Source organism: Neomonachus schauinslandi, chromosome X, assembly GCF_002201575.2.
Source record: "Neomonachus schauinslandi chromosome X, ASM220157v2, whole genome shotgun sequence".
Taxonomy (NCBI): Eukaryota; Metazoa; Chordata; class Mammalia; order Carnivora; family Phocidae; genus Neomonachus; species Neomonachus schauinslandi.
The window spans coordinates 45,549,629-45,563,662 of record NC_058419.1 but is presented as its reverse complement, the minus strand read 5'-3'; the positions used below and the strand labels follow the sequence as shown (position 1 = coordinate 45,563,662).

General features: G+C 37.6%; 1 protein-coding gene across 2 annotated transcripts; it reads right to left on the bottom strand.

Moving 5' to 3' along the window:
- Window positions 1–517: 517 nt before the first annotated feature.
- Window positions 518–2,688, bottom strand: BEX5 (brain expressed X-linked 5). Of its 2 annotated transcripts, none has more exons than XM_021697842.2 (3): window positions 2,554–2,688; window positions 1,383–1,450; window positions 518–1,106 (listed from the first exon to the last, which is right to left on the bottom strand). In XM_021697842.2, exon 3 carries the CDS (start codon window positions 1,076–1,078, stop codon window positions 737–739), a length of 342 nt encoding a protein of 113 aa, XP_021553517.1. In that variant the 5' UTR covers window positions 1,079–1,106; window positions 1,383–1,450; window positions 2,554–2,688; the 3' UTR covers window positions 518–736. The 2 variants fall into 2 exon arrangements, 1 of the variants encoding a protein (XP_021553517.1); XR_006539369.1 differs by lacking the exon at window positions 2,554–2,688 and adding an exon at window positions 1,968–2,009.
- Window positions 2,689–14,034: the final 11,346 nt, after the last annotated feature.

Genomic DNA, 14,034 nt, shown 5'->3' with positions numbered 1-14,034 from the left:
GGCAGGGAGTCTGCTTGTCCCTCTGCCCCCCCACCACTTGTGTGCATGCTCTCTCTCTCTCAAGTAAATAAAATCTTAAAAAAAAAGTGTCACCCACTTGGCATTCAATTAGACTTGATGGTAGACATACTTCTTGGGCCCTTCTCTAAATATGAAGAGCACCTATAGGGTGCATGTGTTATCTTCATTTATAGATTAATAGGCTGACTGTAAAGAAATGTATCTGTAATAATGACCAGGTTTGTGCTTCTAAATAGGAGATCTTATTATAAGAGGTAATATAAGATTTATGTGTCTTTAAATTGTGTCTTGAGTATTTATTGATTGTCTCCATTCCCTTTATAAGCCAATTGGCAAGTTCTTTGCCTCTTACTCTTTTTCTGACACATATAATACATATGTATTCATTTTGGAAAAATGAGAAAAAATAGGTAATCAAGAAAAATTAAAGAAAATAAGAAAAAAAAGCATTCTGATATATATAATATGCATACTTTTAAATGAGATAGTATATCTATAGACTGCTTTTTAAACTGCTTTATTACCTTCACAGTATGTAATAAACATCTTTCCATGCAAGTTGATGAAACTCCCCTGCTGACAGAAAAACTTCCAGACTAAGTCGAAATAAAATCTCCAATCAGAAAAATGACAAAACCACAGGTTCACAGTAAAGGGTACATCAAGAAAATGCAACTTTGGGAAGCAGGGGGGTTATTATTATTAACCTCGGCATTCAAGGCATAAGGCAAAACTCATCATGATGGTCATGGTGAGGGGGATCGCCTATAAGAATGCGCAAACTGTACCTCAACTGAAGCTCCCTAATTTTCCTCCTTAGCTCTCTCATCTCCTCCATGAACCGTTCCATATCATCTGCATCTCCATCTATCATGTCAAGGTTATTGACAAGCCTATTGGGCATATCCTCTCTAACATCATGGGCAGGTGGGGCCCAACCCGCTCTAATATTTCCTCCAGGCTCCTGGCCTTCACCACCTCCCAAAGGGTGGGCTTCTTCTTCATTCTGCACCGGAGCCTGCTCGTCTCCTTTGCTTTCCTGGGGGGCATTTTCCATGTTGAGACTTTTTTTCCCTGTACTCTTCCTATGAGAGAAAAAGCAAGAAGAAGGATGCAATGCTTTGTAACAGGATTCAGAGCTCTGTCTGAAAAGGTTTTCCCATGTAAGAGACTTCGTGCGCCCTCTAGGGGACGCCCCAGACCCAGCCCTCCTCCAAAGCCCACAATTTTCCCCGTAAATTTTTCCTTAGGCCACTCCTCGCACCTCCTGCCCTTAACTCGGGCAGAAAGGGCAGTGAGTCCCCAGATTCTGTCTTAACCCCTGATAACCCTACACCACAGGGTCCCAGGAAGTCCCCTACCTGCAGGGATCAGAAGCAGTCTTCCTCTCTTAGCCTTGAAATCTGCTGCAACCAACCGACCTAAAGACCTGCAGACAGAAATGCGACAATGGTCAGGACTGATAACTTGATTAAAGGGCCAGTATCAGGGGCCACCAGCTCCGTCGTTGATTTAGGCCTCCGTTAATCAAATGTTGCCACCTTCTCTTTCTCCTCCATCCTGTGTCAGGGCTTCATTTCCTGCCCTTTGATACGCTACCCCGCCCTCCAGAAATGGGCACTGTAATCAAAGATGATTATTTCCAAGCCAGTTTCACCTCTTCTTTAGACCCTTTAACCCCTGTCTCATCCTTCCTGTCACCTAATTACCATTTCTCGAACACAAATGGACAACTTGCTGGGCAGGGGAGTCAAAACAGCTTGCTGGATGGTGACGTGGTTTATTTATTAAAAATTTCAATGTGGTTGGGACCCACTAGCCTTTCTGGAACTCACCCTCCTTTCACTGCCCACCATTTTATGCATCAAAATGGACGAAGGGCGAAGAGGTAGTGTGGGCATTGCAAACCTGGACCCGCTGAGGTCTCAGCGCATTGTCTTGCTTACCCCAGGGTCCGCAAGCAGCGCCCACGCTTACACCGACCTGCAGGGGTCAGAAACAGTTTCTTGCTCCCCGACTGTATCTCAGTCAGAAAGCTTCCGCTCGATTGCCTCCTCCGCAGAAGAGAAGTGTTTCCCGAATCTAATCTCTGTCCCTATCCTCCGCAACCATCATCTCCGCCCCGCTCCGGCCCCCTTCCCCCCGGCCCCGTGTGCCGCAGCCCACCATTTCCGGCTCCAAAATGGACGGAGGGTGGAGAACAGATTCCAGGACCGAGGCCTAGACCCGCGGCGGAGTCCGCCATCCCCAGGGTCAACGGCTGCGACCCCCTCCCTTCGCCCTTCTAGAATCAGGTTGTTTCCTCGCTGTCCCCTTCTCCGGCCCTTCCCTTCCAGACGCCAGATCGCCCAGATCCCCAGTCCTAGGACATCCTCACTGGTACCCGTTCCCAACTCTTGGCCCCTCTCGACCTCCTCCCACCAAGCCCTCCATTTCTTGCACCATATAAATGGGTATTGGGTAAGGGGTAGAGAGAATCCAAGAACCCGCTCTGGTCTTAGCCCTCTGCCACCCCAGTCAGCGCTCACTAACCTGCTACGGATCAGTGTCAGCTTCTACGACTTCCTCCTTCCCTGGGCTACAGGCTCGCCCGCCTTCAAGGCAATAGCGAGACGGCGCACAGCCACGAACGACTACCAGACTGCAACTAGGAGGAGACACGAATCCACGCGTCAGCTCTAGGTCTCGTAAGGGCCACGTCACTGTGAGCTCAGATACCCAATTATGGTTCCCACCTGCATTGCGGCAAGAGGATGGGGGCGGGAGCGTGGGCGGGGCCACTTTTTTCTTCATCCCCGCCTTCTCCCCTCAACAACCCATTCCTATTTTTTTTTTCCTGTTTAGCAGTCTTTAAGACCAAGTGGGTCATGATATTTTGTAGTTTATATTTTGCCTTTCCCCTGATTTCTGCTGGAGCATTTTTTTTTAAAGATTTTATTTATTTATTTGACAGAGACACAGCCAGAGAGGGAACACAAGCTGGGGGAGTGGGAGAGGCAGAAGCAGGCTTCCTGCAGAGCAGAGAGCCCGATGTGGGGCTCGATCCCAGCACCCTGGGATCATGACCTAAGCCGAAGGCAGACGCTTAAGGACTGAGCCACCCAGGCGCCCGTCTGCTGGAACCTTTGAATAATTACTTCTTTCTCTTCTAAACCATTAAATGCCTACTTCTCTCCCGTCACTCCCGTCACTCCCCAGCAAGTAAAACCCAGAATTACCGTAACAGCGAGGCAAAGAAGTCTGGAAAATACATAGAAAGTGACATAAAAAAAACCACACACACTTTTATCTCCCTTTCTTTCTTTCTTTCTTTCTTTTTTTTTGAAGGGAAAGGGTGATTATTTTTGTTTTGTTTCCCATTAGCATGCATTCCATTTTTGGCTGTTATAATTAGACAATGCAATTATTTTCAGTTGAAAAATAGGATTTCTAGTTGTAAAATCTAGACAACCTCCTTCTCCTTCACCCTATATATATAGACCCTTCAGAGACCAACCCCCTTTTAAGGACTTTAAATTATAAACCTAAGCTGATGGTTCCCCTTGTGAAGGGTCTCTGTGAGGTCTTTCCATGAGGTGAGGCATTGAGTCTTGCTGGTGGATTTTCATACCTTGAGAGCCTGTGACAAACTTATGGTCTCCTCTAAATTATATTAGTACAACTTCACTTTACAAAACTCTAGCATGGCCTCTAAAGTAGAACAACACTGAGGTCTTCCAACAATCCAGAATAATAATTTGGGAAAGTTATGCTGACAGATACAAAGTATCGTGAAGCTATAATATTAAAACAATATTATAACAAAATAAATATAGGACAAATAAGCAGTAAAGAAGGCCATTGTCAAGCCCAAATACAGAGAAATATTAGAAATCTGATTGAAATATTTTTAATTAGCAGGGAGAGGTTAGATTACTGAAGGAACGGTGCTGGGACCATTGGTCAGCTATTTGGAAAAAAAAATTGAAGTGCCTTTTTCCTGTTAAATACAGACATAAAATATTTAGATAAAGGGACATGAAACCACTGAAAGTAGTATATAACAAATGTTACTTTGTATGTAATCTTAGGATGAAAAAGTTTGTTAAAAATATATCACCAGAGACAGACATGGCCAAAGGGCAACTGGCCTAATCCTGTTGGGGACCCTCTAAGTCTAAAATACCATCCCCCTCAGAATTATCCCAATTAGCGATGGGAAACTGGAGTGTTTATCCACAGGCATGGGTTATTTATTGGTAGATGTTGCCCTGGGAATGTTAAAATCTCTGACACTTCAAGGTTGTCCTAAGCCTGGGTTGAGCAAGTTCCAAAGATACCAGAAAAAGTCCTCAATAAAATTAGTAAAATTAAATACAGACAAGGTAGAAAGACAGTATCAGCTTTATTCCTGCCTCAAGAAATATACTATTCACATTTTACTCTAAATCAGTCCAAATATTTTCCTTTAAAAAAGATAATACACACACATGTCCATTCCAATATTTATGTATATTTGGGCTATTTGTAGTTTTCACTATGAGAAACAATGTTGATTGAACTTCTTTGTACATAGTTTTTTAAATACCAGTATGTATTAAATTTCTAGGACTGTCATTGAAATGACTATGGATGCTTTTAATTGTCATGGAAATCAACCGTGAAAAATATTGTCTCAGTTTGGCATCTATAACATCTGAGCATTCCTGTTTTCTCATGAGTCCACCAACACTATTACCTGGTTTATTGTACTTTTAAATTTTTGTTTGATTTTTGTTGTATTTTTTCTTATTTCATTTATTTTATTTGACTTCTGGTGAGCATAGCATAACATATAGAGAAGTTGGATCACTATATTGCATACCCGAAATTAAAGCAACATTGTGTATCAGCTATACTCAAGTAAAAAAACTGTTTTCAAGGCCATCAGGCAATGTTTTCTAAACCTGCCACATCATAACAGATACCTGAGATTAAGATTCCAGACTTTTCCCTGAAGATTCTAGTTCAATAAATTGGAACCAGGTCTGGGAACCTGTATTTAAGTTCTTTACACAATTCTTTTTTTAAAAAAAGATTTATTTATTTATCTGAGAGAGAGAGAGACTGTGATCATGCAGGGGTGGGGGGAGGGGCAGAGGGCGAGGAAGAGAGAGAATCCTATGCAGACTCCCCACTGAGTACAGAGCCTGAAGTGGGGGTCAATTCCACGACCCTGAGACTACAACCTGAGCCGAAATCAGATGCTCAACCGACTGAGCCATCCAGGTGCCCCACAATTCTTAAAATCAGATAGGTTTGGGAATCATGTCATAGGCAAAAAGAATCAAAACTAAATTAAAAAAACCCTTCCATTATTATGTAAGTGGTCTTTTTTTTTAAAGAAAATTATGAAATAATTTCAAAGCTACAGAATAAGATTAAAAAATAGCAAAAGAAGCCCCACAAGGCCTTCACTATATTTCCCACTTGTTAACATTTGGCTACATTTGCTTTATTATTTTCTCTTCATGTAGAAGGACTCATTTTTTTCTGAATCATTTGAGTCAGTTGAAGACTAAATGATCATTTAAAATTACTTAGTTCAATTAATTTCATATAAAATTTTCTTAAAAATTAGTTTATTTTTTGTCTTTGGAGGTTTCTTACATAAAATTTGAAATATATATAAACTTGTAATATATAAAGATAAATATTTTAGCATATGGTCTTACTAAATGTTCTCTAGTCACTATTATATTCATATAGTTTATTTATGCTTCTATTTTAATGTAATAGTATATCATATTTTCAGGTTAGTAACAAAGCACTCTACCTGTTTTTGATGTTTCAAGAGTGTTCGAATTATCTTAATTTATTTAATCAACCCCCAGGTGATTCATATTGGCATTATTTCCATATATTTACAGTTATTGGTCTTGTTTCAATAATGTATATATGCAGATTGCCCTCAAAAACATTATCTGTTCATGCCTTCACCAACAAAGGTTGTAATCAATCATATTAATTTAGGAAATATTGAATCATGCAAAATAAGGTTGAGAGAATAAAGCATACATCCATGCTTTTACACTATATATAGTTTGAAAATATATAAATACATATTTATATACATACAGACACATAGAGACATTTTAACGTATTTTAAATGTGTGTATATGCATGTAAATACATATATATGCACACATATACAAACATAACCTGCTTTTATTACAAATCATGTTTTTGAGATTCATCTATGTTGATGTATAGATAGATGTAGGTCTCTTTTACAGCAGTACAATATTCCATTGTATAATTGTATTGTTCATTTTTTGTTTTCCGATTGATGAACATTTAGATTTTTTCCCTTTTTTTGGTTACAAGCATAGATTCAGGAAATATCCTTGTGCATGTCTCCTTTGCACTTCCTTCACTTGAACAGCAAAACTTTATATTTGTTCTGTTTATCATTTTTAGGTTTTTTGTTTTTTTGTAAGCCTGATCTACCAGGATTTTCCAAATCTACCCTTTCTTGGGTGGTGTCCTAGCTATGTAAATGATACCTAGATACACAGGTTTGTCTTCTGGAGGTTTTAATTTAGTATGTCTGGAATAGGAGATGACAGTTTGTATTTTACAAAGAACCCCAGATTATTTATAAGATCAGGCAAGTTTGGGAACCCTTTAATAAGTTTTAAAAATTATTTCTTTAATTTGCCGATTTATTTTCTTTAATTCTTAACATAGTTCAACATCTGTTCTTAAATATCTTTATTGTCCTTAATGACTGTGTTTAAAAAAATACAGTAATACAGGTATATGTAATGTAGAAAGTGAATGAGTTTGCTATATATTTTTCAGAAAGTTTATTTTGTATGCCTTTATGTATAGGAATACTTTCTTAGCTCAAGCAGGGATGAAGTAATACTTAAAATTGTTCTTTAATATTTAGGGTGTTACTTAGCTTCTGACGAGAGTAGCACTTAACAAAATTGTAGGTTGACAGGAAAATTTCAAACTGAATACATTTCTCTAAGTTTTCTGTAAAAGCAAACAATTTTGTTAAACCCTGAAATTAGTACACACACACACACACACACACATATCCCTCATTGATCTGTAATTTCCATTTCTTCTGTTTTGTCTGTTCTTTTTAAAAATATATTTCTAAAATTTTAATAATTGTTTTCCAAAAATAAAACAATCCAGTTTGATGTATATTATTGGAAATCATTTTCTATGCATATACTTATGTAAAGGAAAACTTTATTAAATCTGGGAAGAATTACATCATAAATGTGAGTTTCTCCTTTAAGGATTGTACAGAATTATGCTTAAAAGAAAGATGAAAGTTTGAAGAAGAATGAAGTTTTAGAGTCACTACATTTTTCCCATTTACTCTGAACAAGAAACTTTTGTTCTCCACTCAACTAAGTTTTTAAAAAAAATGAATACAAATTTTTTCTAATGCTAAAAGTTGCAAAAATTTCATGGTCATAATATTATTTCTCCTTTTGTTATTCAAAATGTTTTAAAATATTTGAAACACTGTAATATAGCATGAGTCACACAGTAATGGTTAGTGGGAAAATTATCATTTTAAAAATTCTATCAGCTGATGTAACACATCCCTTTGTTAAGCTTAGTAAGCTTTGTTGAACAAAGCTTTGTACTGAAATGTTACTAAAACTCAGTTTTTCCTGATAATATTAGTAAGAATGGTTTAAGATAAATCTCCCTCCTGGGTAGAAATAAGGATAATTCAAATGGCTCTTCTAATCTTAGACACATTAGGAAAGCTGTTTGCTTTATTAAAATGGTATTAAAAAATAACACTTTACATATATATGCACATATTTTAATTGAACCATATATACTTTTCTGAGACTTAAGTTTTTTCAACTTAACAGTATATTTGGACATATTTCCATGTCAGTAAGAAGAGTAAAACCTTGTATTAGTTTCCTATTGCTGTGTAACAAATTACCACAAACTTAGAGGCATATACAACAAAATTTATTATTATCTTACAGTTTCTAGAGGTCAGAAATCAGGCACAGCATGGCTAGGTTTTCTTCTCAGACAATCACAAGGCTGAAATCAAGGTGTTGGCTTGCTGTGTCCTCATCTAGTGGCAAACCTAGAGAAAAAAAATCTGCTTTCAAGCACATTCTTGTTATTGGCAGAATTCAGTTCCTTGGGAATGTAAGCCTGGCGTCCCAGCTTTCTTACTAGCTATACCCAGGGACAGCTCCTAGCAACTAGAGGTTGTTCCCATATTTTATCACATGGTGCCTTATTCCCAGCAGGAGAGAACCACACTTACTTTAAATCCCTCTCATATTTAGAATTTCTCTAACTTCCACTTCTGCAACCAGCTGGAGAAAATTGCCTACTTTTGAAAGGCATGTGTGATTAAATCAAATCCACCCAGATAATATCAACATTTTAAGGTCAACTCATTTGGGACTTCAATTACATGTACAAAATGGAATCACAGAAGTACCTTGATTAACATTTGATTGAATAACCAGGGGCCTGTAATCTTCTGTGTGGTGGGGGTTGGGGGCATCTTCGAATTGCCTCTGTCACACTATCTAAATAATTTTTTTTTAATTGAGGTAAAAGTTACCTAACATAAAATTAAACATTTTAACCATTTGAAAATGCATTGATTCAGTGGCAGTTAATACATTTACAGTGTTTTCTAACCATCACCTCTGTCCAGTTCCAGAAAATTTTCATAACCCAAGAGAAAACTCCATGTTTATTAAGTAATCCCCAGTGCTCCTTCCCCACAACCTCTGGCAACCACTAATCTGCATTCTGTCTTTACAGATTTTCATATTCTTGATATTTCATATAAATGAAGTCATGCAATTCATGACCTATTATGTGTGGTTTCTTTTGCTTAACATGTTTTCAAGGTTCACCCATGTTATAGCATATATTAGTACTTCATTCCTCCTTACATTGTATAGATATGCCACATTTTCCTTATCCATGTAGCAGCTGATGGACATTCAGATTGTTTCTGTCTACTGGCTATTGGGAATAGTGCTGCTAAGAAAATCTGTATACATATTCTTGTTGAACACCTGTTTTCAAAAACATTTTTCTGGGATATATCTAGGAATGGTATTGCTGGGTCATATGGTAATTCCACGTTGGACTTCTTGTCAAGATAGATTTGTAGTCACAATTTTGTTTATTTCTTTCTTAAATTTGTTTATTTCAGATACAATATTTGTTATGTCCTTTCTGTTAGTTTTTGGTTTAGTGTACCCCTCTTTATTTATATTTTGTTTTGGTTTGTTTTAGTTTTTTTTTCTTATTTTTAATTTAAATTCAAGTTAGTTAACATATAGTGTAGGATTGGTTTCAGGAGTAGAATTTAGTAATTCATCACTTACATATAACACCCAGTGCTCATCCCAACAAGTGCCCTCCTTAATGCCCATCATCCATTTAGCACATCCCCCCACCCACCTCCCCTCCAGCAACCCTCAGTTTGTTCTCAATAGTTAAGAGTCTTTTATGGTTTGCCTCCCTCTCTGTTTTTATCTTATTTTAATTTTCCTTCCTTCCTCTATGTTCATCTGATTTATTTCTTAAATTCCACATATGACTGAAATCATATGGTATTGTCTTTCTCTGACTTATTTCACATAGCATAATACACTCTAGTTCCATCCACCTTGTTGCAAAGAGCAAGATTTCATTCTTTTTAATGGCTGAGTAATATTCCATTGGGTATATATATATATATATATATATATATATATATATATATATATATATACCACTTCTTTGTTATCCATTCATCAGTTGATGGGCATTTGGGCTCTTTCCATAATTTAGCTATTATTGATAGTGCTGCTATAAACATTAGGGTGCATGTGCCCTTTTGAATTAGTATTTTTGTATCCTTTGGATAAATACATGGAGTGCAATTGCTGGGTCATAGGGTAGTTCTATTTTTAACTTTTTGAGGAACCTCCATACTGTTTTCCAGAGTGGCTGCACTAGTCTGCATTCCCACCAATGGTGCAAAAGGGTTTCCCTTTTTCTGCATCCTCACCAACATCTGTTGTTTCCTGAGTTGTTAATTTTAGCCATTCTAACAGGTGTGAGGTGGTATCTCATTGTGGTTTTGATTTGTATTTCCTTGATGATGAATGATGGTGGGCATCTTTACATGTGTCTCTTAGCCATCTGGATGTCATCTTTCGAAAAGTGTCAATTCATGTCTTTTGCCCATTTCTTAACTGGATTTTTTTGTTTTTGGGGAGTGTTGAGTTTGAGAAGTTCTTTATAGATTTTGGATACTAGCCCTTTATCAGATACGTCATTTGTAAATATCTTCTCCTTTACCATCAGTTGCCTTTTAGTTCTGTTGATTGTTTCCTTCACTGTGAAGAAGCTTTTTATCTTGATGAAATCTCAATAGTTCGTTTTTGCTATTATTTCCCTTGCCTCTGGAGATGTATCTAGTAAGAAGCTGCTGTGGCCGAGGTCAAAGTAGGGTACTACTTGTTTTCTCCTCTAGGATTTTAATGGTTTCCTGTCTCATATTTAGGTCTTTCATTTTGAAGATATTTTTGTGTATGGTGTAAGAAAGTGCTCTGGTTTCACTCTTCTGCATATTGCTGTCCAATTTCCCCACAACCATTTGTTGAAGAGACTGTCATTTTTCCATTGAATATTCTTTTCTTTTCTGCTTTGTCAAAGATTAGTTGACCATAGAGTTGGGGGTCCATTTCTGGGTGTTCTAGTCTGTTCCATTGATTTATGTGTCTGTTTTTGTGCCAGTAGCATACTGACAGCTTTCTAATACAGCTTGAAGTCTGGGATTGTGAAGCCTCCTGCTTTGCCTTTCTTTTTCAACATTCCTTTGGTATTTGAGGTCTTTTGTGGTTCCAAAAAATTTTAGGATTGTTTGTTCTAGCTCTGTGAAAAATGCTGGTGTTATTTTGATTGGGATTTCATCAAATGTGTAGATTGTTTTGGGTAGTATAGACATTTTAACAATATTTGTTCTTCCAATCCATGAGCATGGAATGTTTTTCCATTTCTTTGTGTCTTCTTCAATTTCTTTCAGAAGTGTTCTATAGTTTTCAGCATACAGATCTTTTACTTCTTAGGTTTATTCCTGGGTTTCTTATGGTTTTTGGTGCAATTGTAAATGGGATCAATTCCTTGATTTCTCTTTCTGCTGCTTCATTATTGGTGTATAGGAATGCAACAGATTTCTGTATGTTGATTTAATATGCTGCCACTTTGCTGAATTCATGAATCAGTTCTAGCAATTTTTTGGTGGAGTCTTTCAGATTTCAATTTTTTGGTGGAGTCTTTCAGATTTTCAGAGTATCATGTTGTCTGTGAGGAATGAAATTTGACTTCCTCCTTCCCCCTTTGGATGTCTTTTATTTCTTTTTGTTGTCTGATTGCTGAGGCTAGGACTTCCAGGACTATGTTGAACAATAGTGGTGAGAGTGGATATCCCTGTCGTGTTCCTGACCTTAGGGGAAAACTCTCAGTTTTTCCACATTGAGGATGATATTAGCTGTGGGTTTTTCATATATGGCCTTAATGATGTTGACATATGTTCCTTCTATTCCTACTTTCTTGAGGGTTTTTATCAAGAAAGGATGCTGTACTTTTTCTTTTCTTTTAATCTTTTTTTTTCTAATTTTGTTATGTTATGTTAGTCACCATACAATACATCATTAGTTTTTGATGTGGTGATCCATGATCCACTGTTTTCGTATAACACCCAGTGCTCCATGCAGTACATGCCCTCCTTAATACCCATCACCGGGCTAACCAATCCCCCCTCCCCTCTAAAACCCTGTTTGTTTCTCAGAGTCCATAGTCTCTCATGGTTCATCTCTCCCTCCGATTCCCTCCCCTTCATTTTTCCCTTCCTTCTCCTAATGTCCTCCATGCTATTCCTTATGTTCCACAAATAAGTGAAACCATATGATAATTGACTTTCTCTGCTTGACTCATTTCACTTAGCATAATCTCCTCCAGTCCCATCCATGTTGATGTAAAAGTTGGGTATTCATCCTTTCTGATGGCTGAGTAATATTCCATTGTATATATGGACCACATCTTCTTTATCCATTCATCTGTTGAAGGGCATCTTGGCTCTTTCCACAGTTTGGGTATTTCGGACATTGCTGCTATGAACATTGGGGTGCATATGGCCCTTCTTTTCACTACATCTGTGTCTTTGGGGTAAACACCCAGTAGTGCAATTGCTGGGTCATAGGGTAGCTCTATTTTTAAATTTTTGAGGCACCTCCACACTGTTTTCCAAAGTGGCTGTACCAATTTGAATTCCCACCAACAGTGTAAGAGGGTTCCCCTTTCTCCACAATCTCTCCAACATTTGTTGTTTCTTTCCCTGTCCATTTTTGCCATTCTAACTGGTGTAAGGTGGTATCTCAGTGTGGTTTTGATTTGAATTTCCGTGATGGCTAATGATGATGAACATTTTTTCATGTGTCTGTTAGCCATTTGTATGTCTTCTTTGGAGAAGTGTCTTTTCATATCTTCTGCCCATTTTTTGACTTGATTATTTGTTTTTTGGGGGTTGAGTTTGAGACGTTCTTTATAGATCTTGGATACCAGCCCTTTATCTGTAGTGTTATTTGCAAATATCTTCTCCCATTCTGTGGGTTGCCTCTTTGTTTTGTTGACTGTTTCCTTTGCTGTGCAGAAGCTTTTTATCTTGATGAAGTCCCAAAAGTTCATTTTTGCTTTTGTTTCACTAGCTTTTGGAGATGTATCTTGAAGGAAGTTGCTGTGGCCGATGTCAAAGAGGTTACTGCCTATGTTCTCCTCTAGGATTTTGATGGATTCCTGTCTCACATTGAGGTCTTTCATCCATTTTGAGTTTATCTTTGTGTATGGTGTTAGAGAATGGTCCAGTTTCATTCTTTTGCATGTGGCTGTCCAATTTTCCCAGCACCATTTATTGAAGAGACTATCTTTTCCATTACATGTTTTTTCCTGCTTTGTCGAAGATTATTTGACCATAGAGTTGAGGGTCCATATCTGGGTTCTCTATTCTGTTCCATTGGTCTATATGTCTGTTTTTGTGCCAGTACCATGCTGTCTTGGTGATCACTGCTTTGTAATATAGCTTGAAATCGGGGAACGTGATGCCCCCAGCTTTGTTTTTCTTTTTCAACATTTCCTTGGCAATTCGGGGTCTTTTCTGATTCCATACAAATTTTAAGATTATTTGTTCCAGCACTTTGAAAAATGTCATTGAATTTTGATTGTGATGGCATTGAAGGTATAGATTGCTCTGGGTAGCATAGACATTTTAACAATGTTTATTCTTCCGATCCATGAGCATGGAATGTTTCTCCATCTTTTTGTGTCTTCTTCAATTTCTTTCATGAGTGTTTTGTAGTTCCTAGAGTATAGATCCTTTACCTCTTTGGTTAGGTTTACTCCGAGGTATCTTATGGTTTTTGGTGCTATTGTAAATGGAATCATTTCTCTAATTTCTCTTTCTACAGTTGTGTTGTTAGTGTATAAGAAAGAAACTGATTTCTGTGCATTGATTTTGTATCCTGCCACATTACTGAATTGCTGGATGAGTTCTAGTAATTTAGGGGTGGAGTCTTTTGGGTTTTCCACATAAAGTATCGCGTCATCTGCGAAAAGAGAGAGTTTGACTTCTTCTTTGCCAATTTGAATATCTTTTATTTCTTTTTGTTTTCTGATTGCTGTTGCTAGGACTTCTAGTACTATGTTGAACAATAGTGGCGAGAGTAGGCATCCTTGACGTGTTCCTGATCTTAAGAGAAAGACTCTCAGCTTTTCCCCATTGAGGATAATATTTGCTGTGGGTTTTTCATAGATGGATTTTATGAACTTGAGGAATGTTCCCTCTATCCCTATACTCTGAAGAGTTTTAATCAGGAAAGGATGTTGTATTTTGTCAAATGCTTTTTCTGCATCAATTGAGAGGACCGTATGGTTCTTCTCCCTCCTCCTATTAATGTGTTCTATCACATTGATTGATTTGTG

Coding starts and splice junctions, on each gene's coding strand:
- BEX5 (XM_021697842.2), bottom strand. CDS start 1,078: ATGGAAAATGCCCCCCAGGAAAGCAAAGGAGACGAGCAGGCTCCGGTG.